At 47.4% G+C, this 25,818-nt stretch overlaps 1 protein-coding gene and 1 long non-coding RNA gene across 7 annotated transcripts in view; one reads left to right on the plus strand and one right to left on the minus strand.

The window, feature by feature from the left end:
- Window positions 1-2,422: 2,422 nt before the first annotated feature.
- LOC123460837 lies at window positions 2,423-7,344 on the plus strand. Its single transcript, XR_006637236.1, has 2 exons — window positions 2,423-2,548; window positions 5,705-7,344. It is a non-coding gene; the product is annotated as an uncharacterized LOC123460837 (long non-coding RNA).
- Window positions 5,666-25,818, minus strand: part of Azin2 (antizyme inhibitor 2) — a 51,840-nt gene continuing 31,687 nt past the window's right edge. For 5 of the 6 annotated variants that reach the window (XM_045148599.1, XM_045148597.1, XM_045148595.1 and 2 more), the window contains 7 exons: window positions 25,494-25,666; window positions 24,527-24,661; window positions 23,602-23,767; window positions 21,915-22,077; window positions 19,782-19,894; window positions 8,848-9,062; window positions 5,666-6,144 (listed from right to left, as the gene is read on the minus strand). In XM_045148599.1, the coding sequence (XP_045004534.1) occupies window positions 6,006-6,144; window positions 8,848-9,062; window positions 19,782-19,894; window positions 21,915-22,077; window positions 23,602-23,767; window positions 24,527-24,661; window positions 25,494-25,660 (1,098 nt within the window). In that variant the 5' untranslated portion in view covers window positions 25,661-25,666 and the 3' untranslated portion in view covers window positions 5,666-6,005. 6 annotated transcript variants of the gene reach the window in all.

The raw sequence follows: 25,818 nt of genomic DNA on the forward strand, positions 1-25,818 counted from the left end.
GATAGCCTGGGCTACAGTGAGACCCTACCTCAAAAAAACAAACAAACAAACAAACAAATCAATCAATAAAAGAGAGACTGATTGAGACGACGGGGAGGGGATATGATGGAGATTGGAGTTGCAAAGGGGAATGTAGGAGGGAGAAAATTTCCATGGTGTATTGTCTATAATTATGGAAGTTTTCAATAAAAAAAATTATTAAAAAAGATGGAATCATCTCTTTCCTTCTCTGAAATTCTGTTAACTTATACATCCAGAGCATAATTCTTCCCCAACCATCATCCATTCTGTACTCAAATTCCCAAGGAGGAATTCTGAGTTATCATATCACTATTCCCTTGCACATGCCATTCCCATGGTCTGAACTGTTCCCTTCCAGCTGCCCAGACTCACCGTTTCTTAGCAAGTCTGCCCTAGACTGCGCAGGCAGGTATGTTTGTGACTAATCATACTGGTCTCCTTCTCTAACACAGACCCTCCCCACATCAAATCACAATTCACTTACATACCTCAAATTAACATATTCAGAATTTCTCATGATCTATGAGGTTTTATCAAGAAATGCATCTGGGAGCCGTCCATTCTCATGTCTCCCAGAAACTTAGGGCCCTAGTCTGGGGAGCAAGTTATAGAACCTCATCAACTCCCTTAGAATTATTAAAATGCCCAGAGATTAGCCCATTTGGTGACAGATCAACCCATTTGGTGACAGGGTGCTACTAGGAAAATACACATGCTGCTACACAGACAATTGTGGGTACTGCAGGCTTCCTATAAGCATAGGAAGAAACTGGGGGAGTACAGGGATTTGAGAAGTCTCTCAGACTGGGCAAAGATGTTTCCCACCACTCTAGTTATTGTCTTCTTAGACAAGTGACTTCATATTTAAGCCTCAATCTCATTTGTAAATGTAAAGGTAGTTACTGATGGCTACCATTTGCCAGAGACTGTTTTGTGTTTGTTTTTTTTTTTCTGTCTTGACTTATTTGAGAGAGAGAGAGAGAATGGGCGCTTCTAGGCCCTCCAGCCATTGTAAACAAACTCCAGACACATGCACCCCATTGTGCATCTGGCTAATATGGCACTGGGGAACTAAACCTAGGTCCCTAGGCTTTGCAGGCAAATACCTTAACCGTTAAGCCATCTGTCCAGCCCTTGCTGAGCGTTTAAATATGTTAATTGAGGAAATAGCCGGTAGGAATATCCTGAGGCACAGTCTCCAGTTACCCCATAGGGACTGACTGAGGCCCTCTAGACCCCATGGTGCATACCATAACTTACTGGGGGGAGGGGTTCTCCAAGGTAATGAGAGCTGGGGTGAGGGAATAAAAGAGAATAACCTGTTATAATTAACATAAAATAAAATTAATATTAAAGTAAATAAATATGAGCCAGGCATGGTGGCACACGCCTTTAATCTCAGCACTTTAGGAGGCAGAGTTAGGAGGACTGCCATGAGTTCGAGGCCTCCCTGAGACTGCATAATGAATTCCAAGTAGTCCTGGGCCACAGCAAAACCCTATCTCAGAAAAAATAAACATGTTAATTTACAAATATAAGGTAGTTACTATTGTCCCATTGTACAGATGCAGAAATCGTGATCTAGAATTCCAACATTGGCAGTGCAGGGTGGAAATCCCTGTCATAATATTTACTCCACAGGCTTGTGTGGATAAAATGAAATAGTGCAAGTGAAAGGTGGGGACAGGGCAGAGTACTCATTTAAAAAAACTTTTTAATATTTATTTATGAGAGAGAGGATAGAGAGAATGCGCAGGCCAGGGCCTCCAGCCACCGCAAATAAACTCCAGATGCATGCACCACATCGTGCAGCTGGCATTACATGGGTTTTGGGGAATCAAACCTGGGTCCTTAGGCTTATACTGGCAAGCACCTTAACCGCTAAGCCACCTCTCCAGCACAGTAGCCACTCTTGACCATTTTAAAATGTCAACCATCTTGGCATGCAAACGAAGAAGTCGTTGAAAGGCCCTGGTTTTCTGCGCGAACTCAGCAGAGGTCTTCGCGCTGGTATGAGCTGCACGGTTCCAGAGGCCACCCGGCACAAGAGGTCTCCTCGCAGCCGCACTACTTTGAGGCTCGTTTACCCGAGGAGTCTCCTACTTAAGTGGAAGCATCTGTAGCTGAGGGGCCAGAAGCCCACTTCCGGTACTGCCCCTGGGCCTCTCGCCCCGGCGCACACCAGCTCACCCCCTTCCCGAGCGGCTCGCGTCCCAGTTTTCCACCGGCCGAAGCTGGGCGGGCCCGAGCGGAGTCTCTCGACCCCAGGGTCGCGTGGGGATGGATTTCGTTTGACAGGGTCGGTTCCTCCTCCCGACAGGCAGAGGGCGCAAGAGCACGCGCCTCGAAGCCGAGGAGGGTCTCGGGCCCGGATGTGACGTCACGGGACGGAACTCGGTGGGGCTCGGGCGCTCCGACGGCGGCAGTCCTCGCGCCCCGGGTTCCGCGGGCCAGGAGAGAGCGTGGTTTCCAACCCAGGACGGTGCTTCCTTGTGTTCCGGAAAAGGAGATTTCTCACATTCACTCCGTGAGAAATTTCTCGACCGCTCCTCCGAGCTGTCGGACCCCCAGGGAGGGCGCGGGGTCCCTCAGGCAAACCTCACGGAAACACCCACATTTGACAGATGGGGAACCTGCATGGAAGACGTCCGGGTACAGGGACTAGCCAGGATAGGTTTGTCAGACCTAGCAACTAAAATGTAGGACACCTGAAGCTGGAGTTCGGAAAGATACCCTAATTATTAACGTGGCACATGCATGTACAAATGTATGAATTCAAATTTAACTAGATGGTCTATATTATATTGTAAGATAATCCTACCCCAAGTTCGCCGAGAAAGAGCTATTAAGGGGCTGGGGAGATGGCTCAGCGGTTAAAGGTGCTTCCTTGCAAAGCATGGCGGCCCAGGTTTGATTCCCCAGTACACAGAAAGCCAGACACACAAAGTAGTGTATAGTCGAGTTTGTTTGCAGTGGCAAGAGGTTCTGGTGCACTCATCCATATTCTCTATTTATCTATCTATATCTCTCTCTCAAAATAATTTTTTTAAGCCATTAAGGCTTTCTGTATTCCTTTATGTTCCCTGGAATGGGGCAAGGTGGCTCTCTATTTCAAGCTGGATTTTCCCAAGTGTAACAGGTTATTTGCAGGACCCTAGCTCATCCCAATGGCCACTGCACAAGCTAAGGCTATTCAGGAGCCTCAAAGTGACCAAATGACCCCACTTGATGCTTTAGAAGAGGTGGGTATGCTCTAAGAGTAATTTATTCCAAAGTTACAAAGGGCAGAAAAAAAAAAAGAAAAAAAACAAAGTTACAAAGGGGCTGGAATATGAGAAGGGTAGCATGAGCTGAGATCAGAGAGCTCTGAACAGGGGTCTCGGGCAGTTTCTTTTATTGGCATCTCAATGGGAATCGGTGGAAGGGTTTTCAGCAGAAGATGGTCAAGGTGGAATTCATGTTCTTACAAGGACTACTTTGACCTCTAAGAGTCTTCCCAGGAGACCGCTGGTTAAATTCCCTCACACTGGCCCAATGCCCCTTAACCATTCTCCGCATTCTTTTATTCTCTTCAGAAAAAGAGATAGAAATAAGAAACAAATAACTGAAAAGAATTGAGCTCCACAGGGCCACTGCTGTCTTTGGCAGCCTATACCCATTCCAGAAGAAAAGCTTGTGTTTGCCTTTCCCCTCTCCTTCCCCAAAAGAAGTGTGAGTGGGTCCAGACCTGCTCAGATATCTGATGTGGAAGTCTCAGAATGGATCCACAGGGCATCGAGAGTAGCATGGGAGAAGCTGCAAAGCAAGGCACTGGGTGGCAACTAGAGGGGCAATGGACCCTTGTGATTGTCTCCAGTCTCTCGATGGCCTGAGCTTTCAGCCTAGTCATTGTCAAAGTACAAAAGCCAAGCTCAGCCTTGAAAAGGGAGATACCCTTGCTTTTGGTAAACACACAGATTACTCTGAACACATTTGCCTAATTAGCCAAGACGTCAAGGCCACGCGCAGGCCCTGGGACTAGCTGAGCCAGGCTTACCCGAAAGAAAAGCCCTATGAAGATAAACACACCATTGCACTGAATGTTCAGAAAAGGCAAATCATAGAGGGAAGTATAGGTTGGTGCTTCTGGGAATGGGAGGGATGGAAAGTGGAGAGTGAGTGTTCATGGGTGTGAGTTTCCTTTTGGGGGTGAACAGTGTCCTTGAGTTGATGGTTGTGGTTGGCTTCACAATGCTGGCAAAACACAAAAGACTGTTCTTGTATGTGTTAAAGGAATGAGTTTTCTAGCATTTGATCATATCTCCATTAAAAAAAAATTGTTAGAGCCAGGCATGGTGGCACATGCCTTTAATCCCAGCACCCAGGAGGCAGAGGTAGGAGGATCGCTGTGAGTTCAAGGCCACCCTGAGACTACATAGTGAATTCCAGGTCAGCCTGAGCTAGAGTGAGACCCTACCTCAGAAAACCAAAAAAAAAATTTTTTTGTTTACATATGCATGTGTGAGTGTGCCAGCAATTATTGCCACTGCAAACTAATTCCAGATGCTTATGCCACTTTTTGTGTCTTGCTTACATGGGTGGCTTGGAAATTGAACCCGGGTCATTAGGTTTTGCAAGCAAGCATCTTAAACCGCTGAGCCGTCTTCCCAGCCCCATCTCCATTTCTTTTAAGAAGAAAAATCTTTAAGATGCCCTTCAGCAGCTGGGGCTCTAAGATCTGAACTCTTTGCTTAGCAGCTCACATACTACACAAACACAGCTGAAGGTCCTGGCATCGTGAAGAGTCTTCACCATGGTAATGAACCAGCAGTCCGAGGACACAGCCACACTGTCAGTACTAAACACAGTAATACTCTGTGGCCAGCCTTCCTCTAACAGTTTTGCCTGAACTCGGATGTGTTTGCAATACTGCGTGCCTTGCCAACCTGCAAGGAAAGGGAAGGTAGAGTCTACTCAAAATCTCCCAGGGTGAGGGCTGGGGAGATGGCTCAGAGTTAAAGGCACTGGCTTGCAAAATTTATCATCCTAGGTTTAATTCCCTAGTATCCATATAAAGTCAGACACACAAAGTAGCACATGAATTTGTAGTTCCATTTGCAGTGGCAAGAGATCCTGACATGCATGTTTATGTTCTCTCTCTCTTTCTCTTTCTCTCTCTCTCTCTCTCATAAATTAAAAAATAAAAAAAAAACTCCTAGGGGAGAAAAAATAAGGCTGGGATTGTAGCTCTGTGGCAAAGCTGTTGGCCTGGAAAGGCTCTGTGTGGGAGGCTTAGTATCATAAAACCAAAACAACCCCTCCCCTTTACTCTACCCTTCCATAGCTATATCAGACACTCAGCTTCTCCTTCTCTGTGCCAGGCCTTGGGGTGGATGATGGGTCACATGGAGGCCACAGCCAGTCATGAGAACAATAAAGAAACCACTCTGACCCCCACCTCAACCTGACAGCTCACCCTGCCTCATGATGGCTGTCCTGGCATGAGGGCCTGTGAAGAAGACAGAGATGAGTCAGAGAAGGTGGGCACCCCTGGAAGATGCTGGGGCTTGGGCATGAAGTAAAGAACAGACTCTCTCATGTAGGGCAGGCCAGTCTCTCCTTAAGCTTCTTTGTTGAATAGAAGTGTTGATCCACTGGAGTATTAAAAAAAATCTAAATATTTATTTGTTTCTTATTTACAAAGGTTGGAAGGAAACCCAGGGCGACCCCGAGAACACTCCCACACTTGACTGACCAGACCCCTTGCACTGCAGAGGAAGCAGACACAACTGGAAGGGACGGGATTTATGTTGCATACTTGAACTACAGCGAGTGTAAGACTGGTCCTAGTTACAGGGCAGAAACACTACAGGTGCAGGGTGGGGGCGGCAGAGGGAGCACCAGAGTCCTGGCTGGAAGGTGCCAGCTTTCTGCATCCCTCACCTCTTCCCGAGGCATCTCCACAGCCCCGCTGGGGTTCTCCGGCAGGGAGGGGACAGGCCTTCTCACATGATGCTTGCCGGAGTGAAGACAGGGCCCACACACAAGGTGTCTGTGATCTCCCAGCCACAGGACAGAGGCTTGCACACGCCCTCGACATCCTGGTCATCTTCTGCAGACAGCAGCTTCCCTCGAAGTGCTTCCCTGAGGAAAAGAGACATTCGCTGAAGTCAGCCAGCAAGAAGATAAGGTCTGGGGCTTCCGATGGCCCCTAAGGCACAGGGCTTTCACCTGAACCCTAAGACCAGCCAAGGGCAGTGACAAGAGAGGCCTGTGACCCTTGTCTAGGTTGCTGCTTCCCCTGCCTAGCAAGGGAAAGGCACACACATATATTGAGGCATTCTGTGTATCAGACATTGTGCCAGGCACTTTAGCCCCATTATCTACATACATCTTCCCCAAAGCAGGAGATCTTACCATCCCTCTTTTCCTGTAGGAAAAAACTGAGGCTCAGAAAGACTCAACTGGCCCAGCACTCCATCGTTAGCAGGCAGGAAGGACTAGAACTGAGCCTAGCTTGTATTCTCCATTCCCCAGGTTTAAGGCTTAAAAATTACCCATCTCCTGCTCCCAAAGTCCTATAGACTGGTTCTTCTCCTCTGTTCCCACCCTGGGTGGGGGAAATGTGCAAGGGTCACTTGCCAAGAAGTCTAGAGGAGCCATGCCAGCTTGCCCTTTACTTCTGCTGGGATCTACTTACACAGAAGACACTCCTTCGTTAATCCAGTTCTTCCCTTCACTCTTTCCATATTTCAAGCAGATTCCATTCCCTGGTAGGAAGGCCTCCCTCTTTGTTTAGTTATACTCAGCAAGTCGGTAGTGGGTGGGAAGCTAGCCCCTTCTTCATGGGAGGCTCTGGGCTTAGTGTTCTCTGGCTGAAATTTGGTCTCCTTTCCTTAAACATAGATTGGCCCTGTTTCTTAGCCACTGCCCCATGGCTCTCCCACTGCCTTCAAGGCCAAGTCCAAGTCTGGGACTCCAAGGTCCTAAACCCAGTCTTCCCCACATACTCTTGCTTACCAGTGAACAGAACTACTTGCAATTCTATGATAGAATCCTTTCAAACTACCTCACTTCTTGACCATCCTCTTGGCCATCCTGGGCCTCCAGGGCCTGGCTGACTCCTGAGAAGTTGCCCTAACAGCCCCTTTGCAACCCACTGTCCCTCCCTTCCCTGGGGCCCAAGATCTGAGCCCTAGTCTGTTGGTTCAGGTCTGCACTTTGGGCTATCACTGCCTTACAGGCTTTTGTATCCCTTGGAATTGATACAAGCAGGCATTAAAGCAGAACATGATGGAAGACCCTTTGATAAGGGCGGTTTCCTGACATGTCCACATCAATATATCACTGTTTTTGTTTTGTTCTTCGAGGTAGGGTCTCACTCTAGCCCAGGATGACCTGGAATTCACTATGGAGTCTCAGGGTGGCCTCAAACTCACAGCAATCCTCCTCCCTCTGCCTCCCGAGTGCTGGGATTAAAGGCGTGCGCCACCACGCCACTGTTTTTGTTCTCATAATGACTGCAGGTGACACTCTGCAGCCTCATCGCCCTGCATTTGTTGATGACAGGTAAGGAAGTCTGTGTTTTTTGGTGTTTTGTTTTGTTTGTGTGTCTCTTTAGTTTTAGATAGGGTCTCATGTAGACCAGGCTGACCTTGAACTTGCTGTGCTGCCACAAATGAACTTGAATTTCTGATCCTCCTATCTTCACCTCCCAAGTGCTGGGATTACAGGTGGACACCACTGTGCCAGGTTTATGCTGTGCTGAGGGTAAAGTCCAGGGCTCCATGTGTGCTAGGCACACATGCTACCAACTGAGCCACATTCTCAGTGTTATTTCTTAAGTTCAATTTTAGGCTTTGTTATAACACCCCAAAGGCAAAATCGCAATATGAATCTATCATGTGCCCAACCAAGGTAGAAATAACAAATGCTTGTTGAATGGATGAATGTAATGCAATTCTCTCAATGCCATCAGTCCTGAGTTTGGGGGTGTTCCTGGGGGGTCCTCCAAACACAAGCCCCACTCAGTCCTGAGTATTCAGAATAAAAAGCCTTTTCCAACTGCTCTGCCCTAATGGTCCTGTCCCAGCCCCCAAAGGTGCCATCTCCCACCAACCAGCAGTGTGTGACCCTCCCCACCTGGTGATGACACTGATCCCACAGTGTTGTGGAGTGAAGTGAAGTGTGTGCGATGCCTGCTGTGAGAGCTGACGTCGGGCTTCACAGGCATGACTCATTCTCCATCTTGCTTCATGGGAAACAAGCAGCACTGGTGGCATGCCCTGTTCCTGCATGCAAAGTCTGAGGCTTGGTGGGCAGGCAAGTCTTCCTCAGGTCAGAGCTACCAGAAGCTGACCACTGCTTCCAGCACACGCCCATAGCCTCCTCCACCTACCTCACAGCTCAAGTGCTGTTTCCAAAATGCTAACCAGACAGGCCATGCCCCTGTCTCAAACCCATCCTTGCCTCCCACCCCTCTCACATTCTTCACTCCACGGTCTTCCCAGATCTGCCTTGCCTCCCCCCAGCCACAACCAGCCTCTGCTGGTGCCTTGTACACATATCCAAACTGTGTTCCTTCTACCTCTTGTCTGCTGACTCCCACCACCCGGAGAGCAGGCTTGGAAGCCCACCGCACAGGGTCATCCATGGGGCTGTATGTCCCGAGGTCAGCTCAGCCCCATTCATGGCCACATGCGGGTTCCTGGCACAGGCTTCACCTCAGACTCGGTGGCCAGAGCTCTTTGTTAAACTGGATTGCATGAAAGCCACTTTTCAGATCTCAGGTTGCTCATTGCTTCTGCTTGGCTCCCCTCACCCCATTTCACAGCAGGGCCCCCTTACCAGGCTACCCGGGACATAGCATAAGTGATGCGGCAGGCCTTGGTCCCCCTGAGGAGGGACTCTGTGCCCATGGTGTAGGCGCCCATGTTGTCAAAGACTAGCCAGTCCCCTACGTGTAGTTGCGGCAGCCACAGGCCCTCAGCCACGCAGTCACAGCCATCAGCCGCTGGACCCCACAGGCTGCTGCTGTATAGGGGTTGCTCCGAGCATGGTTTCTGTAGAAGAGAGGGATGGTCACTTCAGCGACCCCCCCCCCCAGGCCTACCACACTCATAGCACTCCCTTCAGTCCCTTGCATGGGGCTGGCAGACATCTCAGTGGGCAAAGTTCTTGCCTTAGAAGCATGAGGGCCTGAATTGAATCCCAGTACCCGCATAAAAATGTGGCATGGTGGAGCATACCTATAATCCCAGTGCTGAGGAAGCAGAGGTAAAGAGGATCCCCAGAGCTCACTAGCTAACTAGTCTTGCATACTGGTGAGTAGACAAGGTTCCAAGGAATGACATCCAAAGTCATCCTCTGGACTCCACATGTATGCACACTTGTGCACCTGCATACACATGAACACTCATACACATGCACATTAAAAAAAAACAAACAGTCAAGCCGGGCGTGGTGGTGCACGCCTTTAATCCCAGCACTGGGGAGGCAGAGGTAGAAGGATCGCCGTGAATTCGAGGCCACCCTGAGACTACAGAGTTAATTCCAGGTCAGCCTGGAACAGAGTGAGACCCTACCTCGGAAAACAAAAACAAAACAAAACAGTGAAAGCATGGTAGCACACGCCTTTAATCCAGCACTCAGGAGGCAGAGGTAGGAGGATCACCCTGAGTTCGAGGCCAGCCTGAGACTACTCAGTGAATTCTAGGTCAGCCAAGGCAGAAAGCAAGACCCTATGTAGAAAAAAAGAAAAAAGCTGCACAAGGTCATATGTCTGTGACCCTCGGTGGGCAGTGGGTAGGGTGAATGTGATGGAGATTGGGAGGTATAAAGGATGGAGGAGTCACTGAGGCTCACTGATGGGCAGCTCTAGGTTGAGGAAGAGTCCACCTCAAGGACAGAAAGATGAGGGGTAACAGAAGGAACCCGATGACTTCCTCTGGTCTCCATACCCGGTAGCATGAGACATGCACATCTACACACACAGCTGCATAACCAAACATCACACACACGTGCAAAATACACCTGCTGAGTGTGGTGGTGCATGTCTTTAATCCCAGCACTCAGAAAGCAGAGGTAGGAGGATCGCTGTAAATTCAAGGCCACCCTGAGACTACACAGTGAGCTCTAGGTCAGCCTGGGCTAGAGAGAGACCCTATCTCGAAAAACCAATAACATTTTACATATATATATTCATTCTACTATAGCCACAATAGGTCGGCAGTTCTTGAATATTAAATAGAAGCATAGGGCTGGGGATGTACAGTGGGACAGACCACTTGCTTAGCTTGAGCAGGGCCCCAGTACTACAAAAAAAAAATCTAAAAAGCATAAATGGACAAAACTCTTCTAAATAAGAGCTTAAATGGTACCAGATGGGAAGAGAAGGAAGCAAGGATGGTATGAAAAGAGCAAATATTCATATGTAAGGAATGTTATTCAGGTCTTTGAATTTAAAAATAAGTTCCTTTAGAGACAGAGCATTCATAGTCTTTCCAGAAAAGTTTCTCTATCCCTCCCCCAAGTAGACCTGGAAAGCAGCAATCCAAACTTCTGAAAAATACAGTGAGGAGATGCTCTACGTGAGGATCAAAACAGCTGGGGAAGGTCCTGGAAGAGGGCCTCGCAGATAAGAGAACTTGCCACGCTAGCAGGAAGACCAGAGTTTGGCTGAGGAGACCCCAAACTCAACAAAGCTGAAAAGAAGAGACTGTTCAGAGCTCAATACTAACCACAACCTTTCTGTTGTGCCCTCCAAGGCTCAGGGAACATTGTGGAAAAGGGAGGTGGAAAGAGTATAAGAGCCACAGGAAAGGAGTTCTTAGGGACACTGCCATCTGGACATAAGATGACTGATGAGTTCATGATTTCACAGTGGTGACCTGCACTGACCTGAGCCCATCATCTCTTAAAACTTTATTTATTTGAGAGAGTCTGGAGAGAAGAGGTGCCCCAGGACCTCTAGCTACTGCAAATGTACTCCAGGTATCCTGCCATGTGAATCTGGCTTACATGGGTACTGGGAAATTGAACTTGGGTCCATAGACCTTACAGGCAAGCACCTTAACCTTTATGCCATCTATCCAGCCCCAACATTTTGACATAGAGGGTGGAGGAGGACAAAAACAATGAGACGTCAAAACAGAAGGATTTCTTGGAAAGAGGAGGGGCTTTGATGGAACAGGAGTTAGGAAAGGGAACAACAGAGGGCAATAGGCCAGGAATATGACCAAATTACAGTATGCTCATGCACTAAAATTCTCAAAAAAAAAAAGTTTTTTAAAAGACCTGAGTTTGGGATTGTAGAGATGGCTTAGCAGTTAAGGTGTTTGCCTGCAGAACCAAAGGACCCAGTTTGAATACCCTAGGGCCCACATAAACCAGATGTACAAAGTAGTGTATGTGTTTGGCATGCATTTGCAGTTGCTAGAGGCCCTGATGCCCATGCTCTCTCTCAAATAAATAAAAAATTTTAAATTATGGCTGAAGAGATGGCTTAGTGGTTAAGGTGCTTGCCTGCAAAGCCTAAGAATGCTTGTTCAAATCTCCATGTCCCACTATAGCCAGACGCAAAAGTCACATAAATGTGCAATGTCACACATGGGCACAAGGGGGCGCACACAGCTGGAGTTTGTTCACAGCAGCTGAAAGGCCCTGGTGTACCCATTCTCTCTCTCTCTCTCTCTCTCTGTCTCTCTCTCTCTCTCTCTCCCCCTTTTTCTCCCTCTCAAAAATAAATAAATAAATAATTTTATTTTTAAAAAGACCTAAGGTTGATTCCCCAGCACCCAACATAAAAAAGCCAGGTGTACCAGGTTGGATGGCTCAGATGTTAAGGTACTTGCCTGCAAAACCTAAAGACCTGAGTTCAATCCCCAATACCCAAGTAAAACCAAATGCACAAGGTGGCACATGTATCTGGAGTTTATTTGCAGTGGCTAGAGGCTCAGGAATGCCCATTCATTCTGCCTCTCTCTGTCTCTCTCTCAAATAAATTAAATTAAATAAATTTTCAAAGCTGGGTGCTGGGCTGGAGAGATGGCTTAGCAGTTAAGGCACTTGCCAACAAAGGCTAAGGACCCATATTTGACTCTTCAGATCCCACATAAGATGCACAAAGGTGAGGCAAGCACCAGGTCGCACATGCCCACTAGGTGGTGCAAGCATCTGGAGTTCTATTACAGTGGCTGCAGTGTCCCTGGTGTGCCAATTCTCATTCTCTCTCTCCCACCACCCCCCCCCTCTCTCTCTCACACACACACACACACACACACACACACACTCGCTCTAGCTCTCACTCTCTCTAAAAAAGTTAAAACTAAATTAAGCCAGGCGTAGTGGTGCACGCCTTTAATCCCAGCACTCAGGAGGCAGAGGTAGGAGGATCACTGTGAGTTCAAGGCCACCCTGAGACCACATAGTAAATTCCAGGTCAGCCTGAGCTAGAGTGAGACCCTACCTCAAAAAACCAAAAAAAAAAAAATTTTTTTTTTTTAATTAAAAAGCTGGGTGTGCCTACTCATGCCTGTAACCCCAGTGCTGAGAGAGTGCCAAAAATAATAATAATAATCACTGGGGCTTGCTGGTCAACCAGTCTAAGCAAGAAATGGTGAGCTCTGGGCTCAGTGAGAGAGTCTTTCTAAGGCAGCCAGTTGGAGCACTGACAGGGGAGGACACCTGACGTCCTCTTCTGGCCTCCACATGCGCACACACGGGAGCATCCGCATTTGTACACACACCACATACCACTCATGCTACAAATATATGCAAACAAAAAAGTAGTTGGGGGAGGAGGAATGTCTTTTGTTTAGCTGCAGTTTGCAGAGTGTCCTCTGTAGTTGGTCGTGGCTGAGTAAAGACCACTGACATATCACTGGTCAGGTAAAAACCAAACTTGTTGTCTTTAATTTGAGAGAGAGAAAATTGGCACACCAGGGCCTCAGCCACTGAGATCCAACTCTAGATGCTTGCGCCACCTAGTGGGCATGTGTGACCTTGTGCTTGCCTCACCTTTGTTTGGCTTAAGTGGGATCTGGCGAGAGATTGGAACATGGATTGTTAGGCTCCACAGGCAAGCGCCTGAACCACTAAGCCATCTCCCAGCCCCAAACCAAACTCTCACTTGCCCTCTGCATCAGCAGTTGTATCGTCTACTTCTACTGCTTCAGTGGTCACCCTAGACACTTACATTTTAACGTGTATGACCTTCCATCCCAACAATTCAAGAGTTTAGAATACCAATTTACTCACTCTGCACCCTATTGACATTCTATTGCTACCAAGTGTCTTTTATCTGTCTGTGGGTGGGATGGGCACAGGCTTCTAGTTACCTACACTGGAAATTACAGTCTTCAATTTTTAGGGGGCCACATGACCATCTGGATTTTTTTTTTAAAGTATAATTTTCCTTGTAGGTAGTTGGGACTATGGTGCCAAGACCTAACCACTGGGGTGAAAATATAAGTCATCTATGGTCACCTTCAGGAAATTTCCTCAAAATGCAACTGAAACACAAATCTCATTCTCTCCTACAGTGGCTGGATCTTTCTATGACTTATGTTATCACAGTAAGAGAGAAATGAGAATTCCTGGGCACTGAAAGCCACGTAGTCCCATGTGGTTATGAAACCACCACAAGAGTTGGGCATCTCCTGCATCCAGACATTTGCTCAAGTATATAATTAGAAGAGACAAAGAATGGGTGTGTCAAGGCCTCCTGCCAATGCAAATTAACGTGGGTACTGGGCCACAGTCAACACTTTGCTTTGACTTTTGAGCCATCTCCCCAGCCCTCTCACTTAGTTATATCTCAGGCTAGCCTCGAACTCACAGTGATCCTCCTACCTCAGCCTCCTGAGTGCTGGGATTAAAGTTGTGTGCCACCACGCCTGTCCCTCACTAGTTTTAAAAATCTTCTTTCTAGCCGGGTGTGGTGGCGCACGCCTTTAATCCCAGCACTCGGGAGGCAGAGGTAGGAGGATTGCCATGAGTTCAAGGCCACCCTGAGATGACAGAGTTAATTCCAGGTCAGCCTGGACCAGAGTGAGACCCTACCTCGAAAAACCAAAAACAAAAAAAAAAAAAAATCTTCTTTCTGATTATGCTAATCAGCTACATTAGCCTATCATTTTGGTAGGATTCATTTTTAGGTAACTTGGAATTTGTTGGATTTCCTGGATATGAGAAAAGGCATTCTTCTTGCCTACTTTCTCTCTCTCTCTCTTTAGCTTTTTGAGTTAGGGTCTTGCTCTAGCCCAGGCTGACCTAGAATTCACTATGTAGTCTCAAGGTGGCCTTGAATGCATGGCGGCTCTCCTACCTCTGCCTCGCAAGTGCTGGGATTGAAGGCATGTGCCACCACGCCCAGCATCTAGTCTATTCTCTCTGTTAAGTTTCTACCAGTTATTCTTTTGCCTCTCATATCTAAATCCACCCCTTTTTGCACTGCTTTGTGATACTGGAACTTGCCCCTGTGCACATTTCTTCTTTCTCAGCTAGCTGAATATCAGGCTTGCTCAGGACAAGTTTCTAGGAACACCACAAGGACAGATGAGAAGAAAGAGACTCTCTTCTCTCGGCTTACTATTTCTGTGTAATGCTCAACATGTGAGCCTCTGCAGCATTTGACTCAGTGTCCCTCCCAGTTGGGCCTTGGCCTGGCCTACATCTGCAGCATGTTTCTCCTGTAGTCAGTAGGAAGCTGCTCCTGCGATTCACTTGCAGAGGGCACCCTCTGATGCATCTCTGCCACACGTAGGCCACATGCTCCTACCATATCACAATTGTTCCTCGGAGGTTTCCCTATCAGCCTGGGAGAGAGAAGTCATCCTCCAAGTCCCTGTGTTCCCTCCTTGTTCATGTCCCTTAGGACCAGAGGTGGTGTTATGTTTAACCCTTTTGATAATTAGCTAATTTCTAAATTAACAGCTCCTATATTAAAATTTCCCTGTGCTAAAAATTCCTGGCATTGTTTCTATATCCTGACATAAGCCCTTCCTGAAACTAGGACTGGACATTCTGTCTTCACACTCTACCTGCCACTCCCTTAGCCATCCTGTTGACAAGTCTTTGTTCCTTTGTGCTGTTGATATGATGCCTTCATCTCGCTTCCTATTCTCTAATGTTTTCCTGGTTTTCTTATTTGCTTACTTACCCTGGCCATAATCTCAATGTTCATAGTTTTCATTTCTAGGAGTTCTAATTTAATCCCTTTGAAAATGTGCTTATCTGTTTGATTGAATTATTTTATGTCATTTTAATTTTTTTTTTTTTTTTTTTTTTTTTTTTTGGTTTTTTGAGATAGGATCTCACTCTAGTCAAGGCTGACCTGGAACTTACTATGTAGTCTCAGGGTGTCCTCGAATTCACAGCAATCCACCTACCTCTGCCTCCCAAATGCTGGGATTAAAGGTGTGCACCACCATGCCCGGCTCATTTTACTTTTTGAGACAGCATCTCATGTAGACCAGAATGCCCTCAGATGTAGACTCCTGATCCTCCTTCCTCTATCTTCCAAGTACTGGGATAATAGGCATGTGCTACCATGCCTAGCTTTCTGGTTGTGTGTGTGTGTTTTGCTCGGGATTGAACCCAATGGTTAAAAGTGTTTGCTACCCACGCCTAACTACCAGAGTTCAGATCTACAGAATGCACATAAACCCAGACACTAGTAGTACAGGGTGCATGTGTAGCCCCAAGGCACCCTCAGCAATGGGAGGTAGAGTCAAGAGAACCTGAAGCTAGCAGGCCAGCTAAGTCTGGCACTCAAAGCAGCCACAAATAACAGTAGGGACTCGGTCTCAAACAAAGTGGCAAGCAAGGACCAGTACCCCAAGGCCATCCTCTGACCTCCAGATGTATACGAAGGGACATACACACAAAACAGACACAGTAAGAGGATTCCAAATCATTAACAGACATGTCGCCACAGAATGCACACAGGTGTCAAATGAGCTAGGTAGGAGGAGATGATCCACATCTCATGTCTTCATTGAAACAACTATCAAATACTGCCATACATCTATTAAAATGGAAAACTTCAAGACCTCACAAATTAGGAGAACAGGGGATCAAAAGAAAGAAAGAAAGAAAGAGAAAGAAAGAAAGAAAGAAAGAAAGAAAGAAAGAAAGAAAGAAAGAAAGAAAGAAAGAAAGAAAGAAAGAAAGAGGGAGGGAGGAAAGAAGGAAAGAGCCAGATTGATGGTTCAGCGGTTAAGAGCACTTCCTGCGAGAACATTTCCTGTACAAGCATGAGGTTCCTAAGGAAGCCTGAGAGGCTGCTAGAGTTTGACCCCCAGGACCCACATAAACAGCTAGGCGTGGCCACACTTATCTACAAACCCAGGCCCTTGTGGGGGGGGGGTGAGACCAAAGAATCACCAGGGCTCACGAAAAAATAGCAAGTTCTAGGATCAGTAAGAGACTCTGCTTAGGTAACAATGGTGGAGGAGCAATGGAAGCAATGTTCCCCTCTGGCTGCCACAGGCAAGAGCACCTGCCACAGGTGAGCACCCAGAATGCCACGAGGCACACAGATGCACATACATCACACATAGAACGTTACACATGCACAAGGGAAAGAAAGCGTTGATGCCACAGGAAGTAAATCAATGAAACAAAACTGACGGTGATCTGAAGCACGTCCTACAGATAAATCAGCCAACAAGAAGGGAGCACAGCCTGCAAACCCTCGGAGCTTGCTGCGCGAAGGGTCCACGCAGTAACTGCATCTAATAGTCCAGGATATTGGAGAATTGACCTGGGACCACGTATGGCAAAGCTTGAAAATGTTCATGTCTTTCTGCCTAGTAATATTTCAGGGACGCATCAGCAGAAAATCATTTTTAAATGCATTTCCAACCTTCATCATGTAAAATGAGCTGACCAGGCAGTAAGATTAGCAGAGCACATTCCAAGCAGAGGGAGTATTTGTGAAAGCCTGGATATGAATCAAAAACTCAGCAACGCTTAACTAGCCGATGATACACTGAATTCACAGGAAAGTAGTCATCTTACAGGAGATTTAAGAGCTTTTTCTCTGACTCCAGGCAGATAATCAAAGATGAATAAGACATGAGCCCTATCCCCAGGGGCTCTCAGTGTACAGTTAAAAAGCATTGTACCTCAGTAAGTAGGTGACTTCACCTCTCTAAGCTCAGCTTTCTCATTGTAAAATGAGATAGATAATATCTACCTTACAGGATTATTATAAAAATTAAGAGAGTAATACTATATTAGATACTTAGCTAAACACCCACTATCATGAGTACATAATGGTTTCAGCCACCACCAGTGCATACGGGATATAAAGCACTGTATCATATGGTAAAAGAAGAGTTGAGGGCTGGAGAGATGGCTTAGCAGTTAAGTGCTTGCCTGTGAAACCTAAGGACCCCGGTTCAAGGCTCAATTCCCCAGGACCCACGTTAGCCAGATGCACAAGGGGGTGCACACATCTGGAGTTTGTTTGCAATGGCTGGAAGCCCTGGTGCACCCATTCTCTCTCTCTCTCTCTTTCTCTCCCTCTTTCTCCCTCTGTCACTCTCAAATAAATAAAAATAAACAAAAAAAATTTAAAAAAGAAGAGTTGATGTAGAAAGTACAAATTTCCAAGACACAAATAATTCTCACCTACAAGCATCTGCAAGCTTTAGCATAGTGCCTTGTATACTGAGGGGATTCAAAAATGTGTTGAGGGTCGGGTGTGGTGGCGCACGCCTCTAATCCCAGCACTCGGGAGGCAGAGGTAGAAGGATTGCCGTGAGTTCGAGGCCACCCTGAGACTCCATAGTGAATTCCAGGTCAGCCTGGGCTAGAGTGAGACCCTACCTCAAAAAGCCAAAAAAAAAAAAAAAAAAAAAGTGCTGAATGCTGAAATTGCTCAGCTGTTAAGGTGCTTGCCTGCAAAACCTAACGATCAAGGTTCAATTCCCTAGTACCCATGTAAAGCCAGATGCACAGAGTGTTGCATGCATCTGGAGTTTGTTTGCAGTAGCCAGAGGCTCTGATGTGCTTGTGCTCGCTCGCTCTCTCTCTCTCTCTCTCTCTCTCTCTCTGTCTACTTGCAAATAAATACATAAAGTATTAAAAATATTTTTAAATCTGTTGAATTGAAAAAAAAAATACAAGAGAGATGGCTTAACACTTAAAGGCACTTATTTGCAAAGCCTGCCAGCCCAAGGTCAATTCTCCAACACCCATGTAAAGCCAGATGCACAAGTGGCACATGTGTCTGGAGTTCATTTTCAGTGGCAAGAGGCCTTGGTGTACCCATACTTTCTGTGTCTCTCTCCTTGTCTCCCTACCTGTTCTCTCAAATAAATAAACAAACAAGTATTTAAAAAGAAAAACTACAAACAAAAATTAGCCAAGTATAGTCCAATAATAAGTCTGGAGCCAATGATTCTGTCTAATATAATCTACTGTTTCTTAGGGACACTGGATGGAAGGCAGAAAGAGCTCTCAGGAGGAGGCAAGGTATGAAAATACTAAAGTATGCATCACTTTCTTTCCCTTCTCAAGGATATCCACTCACTGGAGGGCTAGGAATGCTTTATTCTTGTTAATATGAAAAACCCATTGCATATCTTTTCCTTCTAGTAACTTCCTCAGAGAGGTAATCAGAGATGCCTGTCAGGATAGACTCTTGCTCAAAACAAGAAGCCATCCTGTAGGGTCTTCAAAGACTATCTTGTCAAAGATTAATGACAGAGAAATAGCTACACCCCATATAAATGGAAAAGCATGGCTGGAGAGGTGGTTTAGTGGTTAAGGCACTTGCCTACGAAGCCTAAGAACTCATGTTGAACTCTCCAGGTCCCACATAAGCCAGACACATAGTGATGTAAGCATGCAATGTCACACATGCACACAAGAGAGCACACATATCTGGCATTCTATTGCAGTTGCTGGAGGCCCTGGTGTGCCAATTCTCTCCTCACCACATTAAAAAATAAAATGGGCCTGTCTGTTGGGTTTGCCTAAACAAACAAACAAATAATAAATAGAAAATCAGGTTATAAAACAGTACTAGATTTTATAGAAAAAAACTTTAATAATGTAGAAAAAAAATACTTCTAAATAAATGAAAAGAGATTCTCTGCCTCCTCCTCTCCCTCTTTCTCCCCCTCCCTCCCTCTCTTAAATAAATAAAATATTTCAAAATTACTACAAAAAAATGAATGAAAAGGAACATAATGTTTGAAAAGTGCATCTCTGTGTAGTGAGACTAAATGATGACCTTCACCCTTGGTTATTTTTGTGCCTTTTTTGTTTGTTTGTTCTTCAAGGTAGGGTCTCACTGTAGCCCAGGCTGACATGGAATTCTTTATGTAGTCTCAGGATGGCCTTGAGCTCACAGAAAACCTCCTTCCTCTGCTTCCTGAGTGCTGGGATTAAAGGCATATGCCACCATGCCCAGCTAGCCTTGATTATTTTTAAGACAGGGTCTCAGCTGGTCTTGAACTCATGATCCTCCTGCCTCAGCCTTCTGAGATTGTAGGTCTGCACCATGCTCTCAGGCCCTTGTCTAATTTTTGCTTTTTCTTCAGTGCTGGGGATTGAATCCAGAGCCATGCTACACAAGTGCTCTAAAACTGAGCTACACCCCCCCCACACACACACACCCCATGCTTTACTTTTTAAAAATTAAGGGTTTGGGATCTAGCTCAATGGTCAAGTGTTTGCTGAGCACACCCAACACCTTGTACATAAAAATTAGATAAAAACATAGGAGACACTATCAGAACACACCCACACAATGAAAACAGGCTCACCTTCTGCAGGGTGGGGGTGGGGCAGGTATTGTCAAACAGGACGGAATTGAAGATCCCATACACGCCCTCATCAAGGTGGTACTCGATGGTCTTGGGGGTGGAACCACTTTCTTCTGCGGGGAGGAGAGGGGTCAGAGGCAGCAGAAACAGAATGTGAGGGGCTTGGAGCAGAAGCTGGCGTGACAATGGGCTCCATAAGGATAAAAGGGCTGTCAAGCCGAAAGTCTGCCCTGTCAACCCACAGTCATCCTGCTTGGTGACAATGGTTCAGTTCTGTGTTGGGAACACTCTCCCTTGCAGCCCAACCACCCTGCCGGAACCCACTCCCCTGCCTGGATCTGAACCCCTCGGTGCCTTGGCAAAGGCAGAAGAGCAGCCAGCCTGAACTCAAGATCTAGGGGGCTAAACCAAGTGCTCAGAGGCACACGGGACAGGACAGTGGGTGACCAGGAATGAGAAGCCAGGTGTCCTGGCTCCCCTCAGTACAGTCATCTCCCTGTTCTATCAGGAGGCCAGAGAATGTGTGCATGCATATACACAAGAGCAGTCAAGCTGCACGAAGCCCCCCACCCTAAAACACTCTCTAGGGAAGAACAACCGCTCTGAGGGTCTCCTGTTGAGGGGCCTGGAGCAGGGGCCAAGGCCATGATCAGATTCCCTGACACCCGTCACTCACAGGGCTCTGGGAGGGCAAGGAGATGCTGCCAGCGTGCCCAAAGAGCGCCCAGTCAGCCGCCCTGAACTTGAATTGCAACGCTGCCCATCATCAGCCATATGACCTTGAGCTGGAGGCTTAACCTCTCTGTCTTTGTTTGGCCCTCTCCAAAGCAGGCTTAAAGAATTATAAATTGGGCTGGAGAAGTGGCTTAGCAGTTAAGCACTTGCCTGTGAAGCCTAAAGACCCGGGTTCAAGGCTCAATTCCCCAGGACCCATGTTAACCAGATGTACAAGGGGGCACACGCATCTGGAGTTTGTTCGCAGTGGCTGGAGGCCCTGACACACCCATTCTCTCTCTCTCTCTATCTGCCTGTTTCTCTCTCTGTCTGTCGCTCTCAAATAAATAAATAAAAATTTTAAAAAAGAACTATAAATTGTGGGGCCAGGCAGATGGCTCAGTGGTTAAAGGCACTTTGTTATAAAACCTGATGACCTGGGTTCAACTCCCCAGTACCCACACAAAGCCAGATGCACTGAGTGGCACATGCATCTGGGGTTCATTTGCAGTGGCAAAAGGCCTTGGCACACCCTTACTCATTCTTTCTGTCTGCCTCTTTCTTTCTGTCTCTGTCTCTCAAATAAATAAATAAGTAAAAATATTAAAAAGAGGAAATGCATGGTGGTGCAGGCCTTTAATCCCAGCACTCGGGAGACAGGTAGAAGGATCACTGTGAGTTTGAGACCACCCTGAGACTACATAGTGAATTCCAGGTCAGCCTGAGCTAGAGTGAGACCCTACCTCTAAAAAAAAAAAATAAGAAACAGAGAAAGAAAGAAAGAGGACTGGAGAGATGGCTTAGTGGTTAAGCGCTTACCTGTGAAGTCTAAGGATCCTGGTTCGAGGCTGGATTCCCCAGGACCCATGTTAGCCAGATGCACAAGGGGGCACACGCGTCTAGAGTTCATTTGTAGTGGCTGGAGGCCCTGGTACACCCTTTCTCTCTCTCTCTCTGCCTCTTTTTCTCTCTGTCCCTCTCAAATAAATAAATCAAAATAAGGAAAAACAATTTTTAAAACAGAGGAAGTGTAAGTTGTCACTAATTACTTTTATGATGTTACGAAAGAGGATGAGCCTGCACTTTGGAGAGGAGATAGAGACAGGTCAAATGCAAGCTTCATCTCTTATTAGCTATTAAGCAATTCAATTATATTCCTTTTGGCTCTGTTGCCCATGGGCTCAATAAAGCATCAAGTCACCTTAAGGCGGTGCTGACCTCATTCTGCATAAAGTATGAGCACACCAAGGACGAAAAGAACTAAGTGTCTGTCTTAGGAGTGAGGGGAATATAGACTGTAACTCTCCCTCGGAGCCAGCTTCCATTCTCCAGAATCCCCGACCCCTGCTCACTCAGCCACTGCCCACTGCCCCCAGCTTCAGGGGCACAGCAGCGCTCTGCTGCCCACCTGACACCTACCCTCCCTGCTTGGCTGGTCCGGAAGCACCTCCTTCTTGGCGACGATGCTGACTGCCACAGTGAAGGCGGAGGTCACGTAGTAGCGTCCCAGCTCAGCTAGAATGTCCACACCACAGCCCTCGGGGAAGTAGAGGTCCAAGGCTGAGTTGATCACAGAAGCAATCTGGCAGGCAAGAGCGGAGGAGAGTCGTGGGCTTCAAGTGTGAGCTTATGCCGAACACTTGCTACAGTTCCAAGTCTATGTCTTGAAAGCTGCTTTGATTTCAGAAAGAACTTGGCAGCTGCGAGGGCCCTGGCTGGTAACTGGAAGACAGCTAGCCGGGAAGGTAGCAGGATGGAGGGCTGGCATAAGGCCTCAGTTTCCCATGCAGACAGGGAACTTTTAGCAATGCTTGGTGCTTAGGTTCCAGGTGCCCTGAGGGGGATCCTTCTTTCATAAACAACCAGCTTGTTAAATAAATAACACATTACATTACAGAAAGTCAAAGCATGCAGAGAAGGGAAGAGATAAAGGTCGCCCTAATTCCAGATGAGCCAAATGACCATGAACTCTTTAGAGTAGTTTCTCTTTGTTGTTGTTGTTTGCTTTTTGTTTTTTCGAGGTAAGGTGTCACTCTATCCCAGGCTGATCTGGAATTTACTATGTAGTCTCAGGGTGGTCTCTAACTCAGAGCGATCCTCCTACCTCTGCCTCCTGAGTGCTGGAGCTACTTATTTTGATATAAGCACTATTTTTAAATTGTAAACATAACTGACTTGTGTGCTTGTTATTTTGAGAGGAGAGGAGGAGTTTGGGGGGGAGGGTTTGTTGTTTGTTTGATTTTTGCTTTTTGAGGCAGGGTCTCACTCTAGCTCTCGCTGACCTGAAATTCACTCTGTAGACCCAGGCTACCCTCAAACTCCCTGTCCATCCTACCTCTGCCTCCCAAGTGCTGGGATTGAAGGTGTGAGCCGTTATGTCTAACTCTGAGTTTTGGGTTTTTGAGACGGTCTCATGTAGCCCAAGCTGTCCTCAAACTCACTATGTGGCCAAAATTGGTGGTGAACTCCTCATCCTCCTGTCTCCACCTCCCAGATGCTTGTGATAGAGTCATGTGCCATGTTGCCCACCATGTGGCGTGTGTTCTTATAGTATGTTTTACTCAATGGATTCCTTTTTAAAATATTTTTATGTATTTGCAGAGTCAGAAATGTTCTATTGCTAAGGAGAAACGACCCCTAGTGGTTAGAGTGGGGATTGCTATCATATGTTCTCTTGCTTTCATCTCACAAATGAGCGAGACTCACGGACTGGGGGCAGACAAAAGATTGTTTTTTCTTCCCCTGCGGTCAAACCAGGTTTCTTCATCAGCCCCCACGGGGGAATGAATCAGGCATGCTCAACCCTAAAAGAGCTTATGATATGCAAATGTCTTGGCTTAGCCTCAGATAGGCTGGCTAAATACATGGGCTAGAGTCAAACAAGTGTGGGCGGGGGCAGTGGATTCAGAAAGTGATGTAAGCCCTATGAGCCCAATTCTTATCCATTGCACAGGGTTAGTAAGTAGTGAGCTAATCCACAAAGCACCAAACCCAGTGTGGGACACACAGGCCCTGTGCAAAGTGGACACCTTATGTTCACTATAGCCCTCCCTCATCCTCCACCCACCCAAAGAGCCCAGGAAAGCACTCCCAGATGCACAGTTACCTCTTCGAATCTCACTTTGGCTTCCTCTGAGGCAGGAAAGCCACCACCAAGGTCCAGAATGTGCATTGTGTGGCCCAGCTCGGCACCCATTTGAAACACAAGCCGGGCATCCGCGATGGACTGAGCATAGGCCTGAGGGTCAGGACAGCCACTGCCAATGTGAAAACTGAGAAAGGACAGCCTCAGCTTACATGAAGCACCCAGACATCACCACCTCACCCCTAGCCAGGAGGGACTTCGGGCAGATGGGATCAGTGTGTCCACGTCCTAGCTGTGGTGACTGAGACCTGAGATATTAAGTGGGCTGCAAAGGGCAATGTGGCAAGTGGGGAGCGGACAGGAGACATTTGCTGCTTCTCCCATCTGCCCTAGAGAGGAGCCTTCCGGGTTGAGAGCTAAGGCCCTGAGGTACCTTGACATGAATGTGCCTGTCAGTCAGCCTGTGCCTGGGCAAGTTACCCTACCTGCCTTGTTTCAGTTTCACCATCTACAGAGTACAATGATCAACTGGTGCAAGGAGAGCCCATGCCTATATGGTGTGCGATAACTCCTGAGGGACTCTGCCCAGAGCCTAAAGTGCAGAATAAATGAAACTATAGAATGAGCCATCACTAGTCCCAACCCCTGCAAAACGAGAGAGCTCCAGGGCATGGCGGTACAACCTTCTTGGCCTACAGGTGGGAAAACCCACTCATGGTCAGGTTCCTGGAAAGAACTGCCTGGGACAAGACCTTGTGGGAACAGTAGGGCCAGGGAAAGGAACACCTATCAGCTCTCCTTCCAGAGAGGAAATTCTCCAGTGGCACAATTCCTGGCCCAGGGTCATCAGAGGCCCTGGGGAATCTCACACAGAACGGCTAATCCCTGGGAAGGACACAGCAGGCCTGGCGTAGGTGGGATGGGGGGGGGCAGCTTCTGTGCACACCTCACACCCACCACCTCCACATGGCTCTTCTTGGCATTTTCAAGCAGGTGTCTGCAGGATTCCAGAGATGCTCCGAACTTCAGGCTCAGGTGGTTCAGGGAGTGGGAGTCATGGGTGGCGATACACAGAACCATCCTGAGGAGACATGAGGCACCCCGTGCTGGGTGAGCTCCGCCTGCCCCCACCCAATTGTTTCCTTTGAATCAAGGGCTGGGAACCATGTGATCCAGGGACCATCAAGCACACAGTCTCCCACTCTGCCTTGCCTTCCCACATCCTAGTATCTAAGTATCCCAGGACCTGTCCCTGAGGCTCCTGACCAGTCCAGCCTGCATCAACTTTCTCTGGGCAGATCATCTGCACATGAGGTGCTCTGTGGACTTGTCATGTAAGAAGGGGGCTGCTTTTCAAATTCCTAAGGAGAACCCCAAAACATAAAGGGTGCTGCTTTGGATGAACCAGAATGGCCTCTACCCACCCTGCCCTTCCTTCTAGGCCCTTTCCTGTATCCCCAGGGTGTCAAATACCTCTAAGAGCCACAGCCAGGGCAAAATGTCCATCCCTGACTCCTTCCAGAATCCATTTGCATCAGACCCCTGCCCCATGACCACTGTGCCCTTCCAACGTTGCACACGGCACGTTCTAGCCATGCCACATTTCTGCTCATCCCTCAAATGCTCCACGCTATTTCTGACACCTACACATTTACTTCTGCTGTTCACTACGTATGCCCTCCCCTAATTCTAGTCCTTCCTCAAGGTCCATTTCAAACATCACCTCCTTTCTCAAGCAGCAGCTTTGACCTTCATAAACCATTGAGCTTTAATGACTTCACTTTTGATTCTGGTCAGGCCCCGGTCCGAGTGCAGGCCAGGAGTCCAACCTCAACCTCAACCGAGGCGGATCCAAGGTCAGGCCTTCCCCCCACCTCCCCACCCTCCCCCCATGTGGGAGGTGCTTGGCTTACTTGGCACTGGGGTGGCTCTTGACCACTTTTTCCAGCTCCACCGTGTTGTCGAAGCTCAGCAGCCGTACCCCATGCTTGGCAGCGTACTTGATCTGTGCGATTTGCTTACAGGGGTTGGCACAGATGATCTTACTGGCAGGGACACCAATATGCTGGACCAATTCCATCTCTGCCTGTAGGGTTCCAAAGGGGGTGGTGAAGAGGCTCCAGGGCACAGGTGAGGGGCAAAATCATTGCTACGCAGGGACACATGCAAATAAGTGGGCCAGCCCTTTGAGACAGCAGTGACAGGGGTTGCAGAGGTGGCTCAGTGAGTTGAGAGAGC

Source organism: Jaculus jaculus, chromosome 5 (assembly GCF_020740685.1).
Source record: "Jaculus jaculus isolate mJacJac1 chromosome 5, mJacJac1.mat.Y.cur, whole genome shotgun sequence".
In the NCBI taxonomy this organism is placed as follows: Eukaryota; Metazoa; Chordata; class Mammalia; order Rodentia; family Dipodidae; genus Jaculus; species Jaculus jaculus.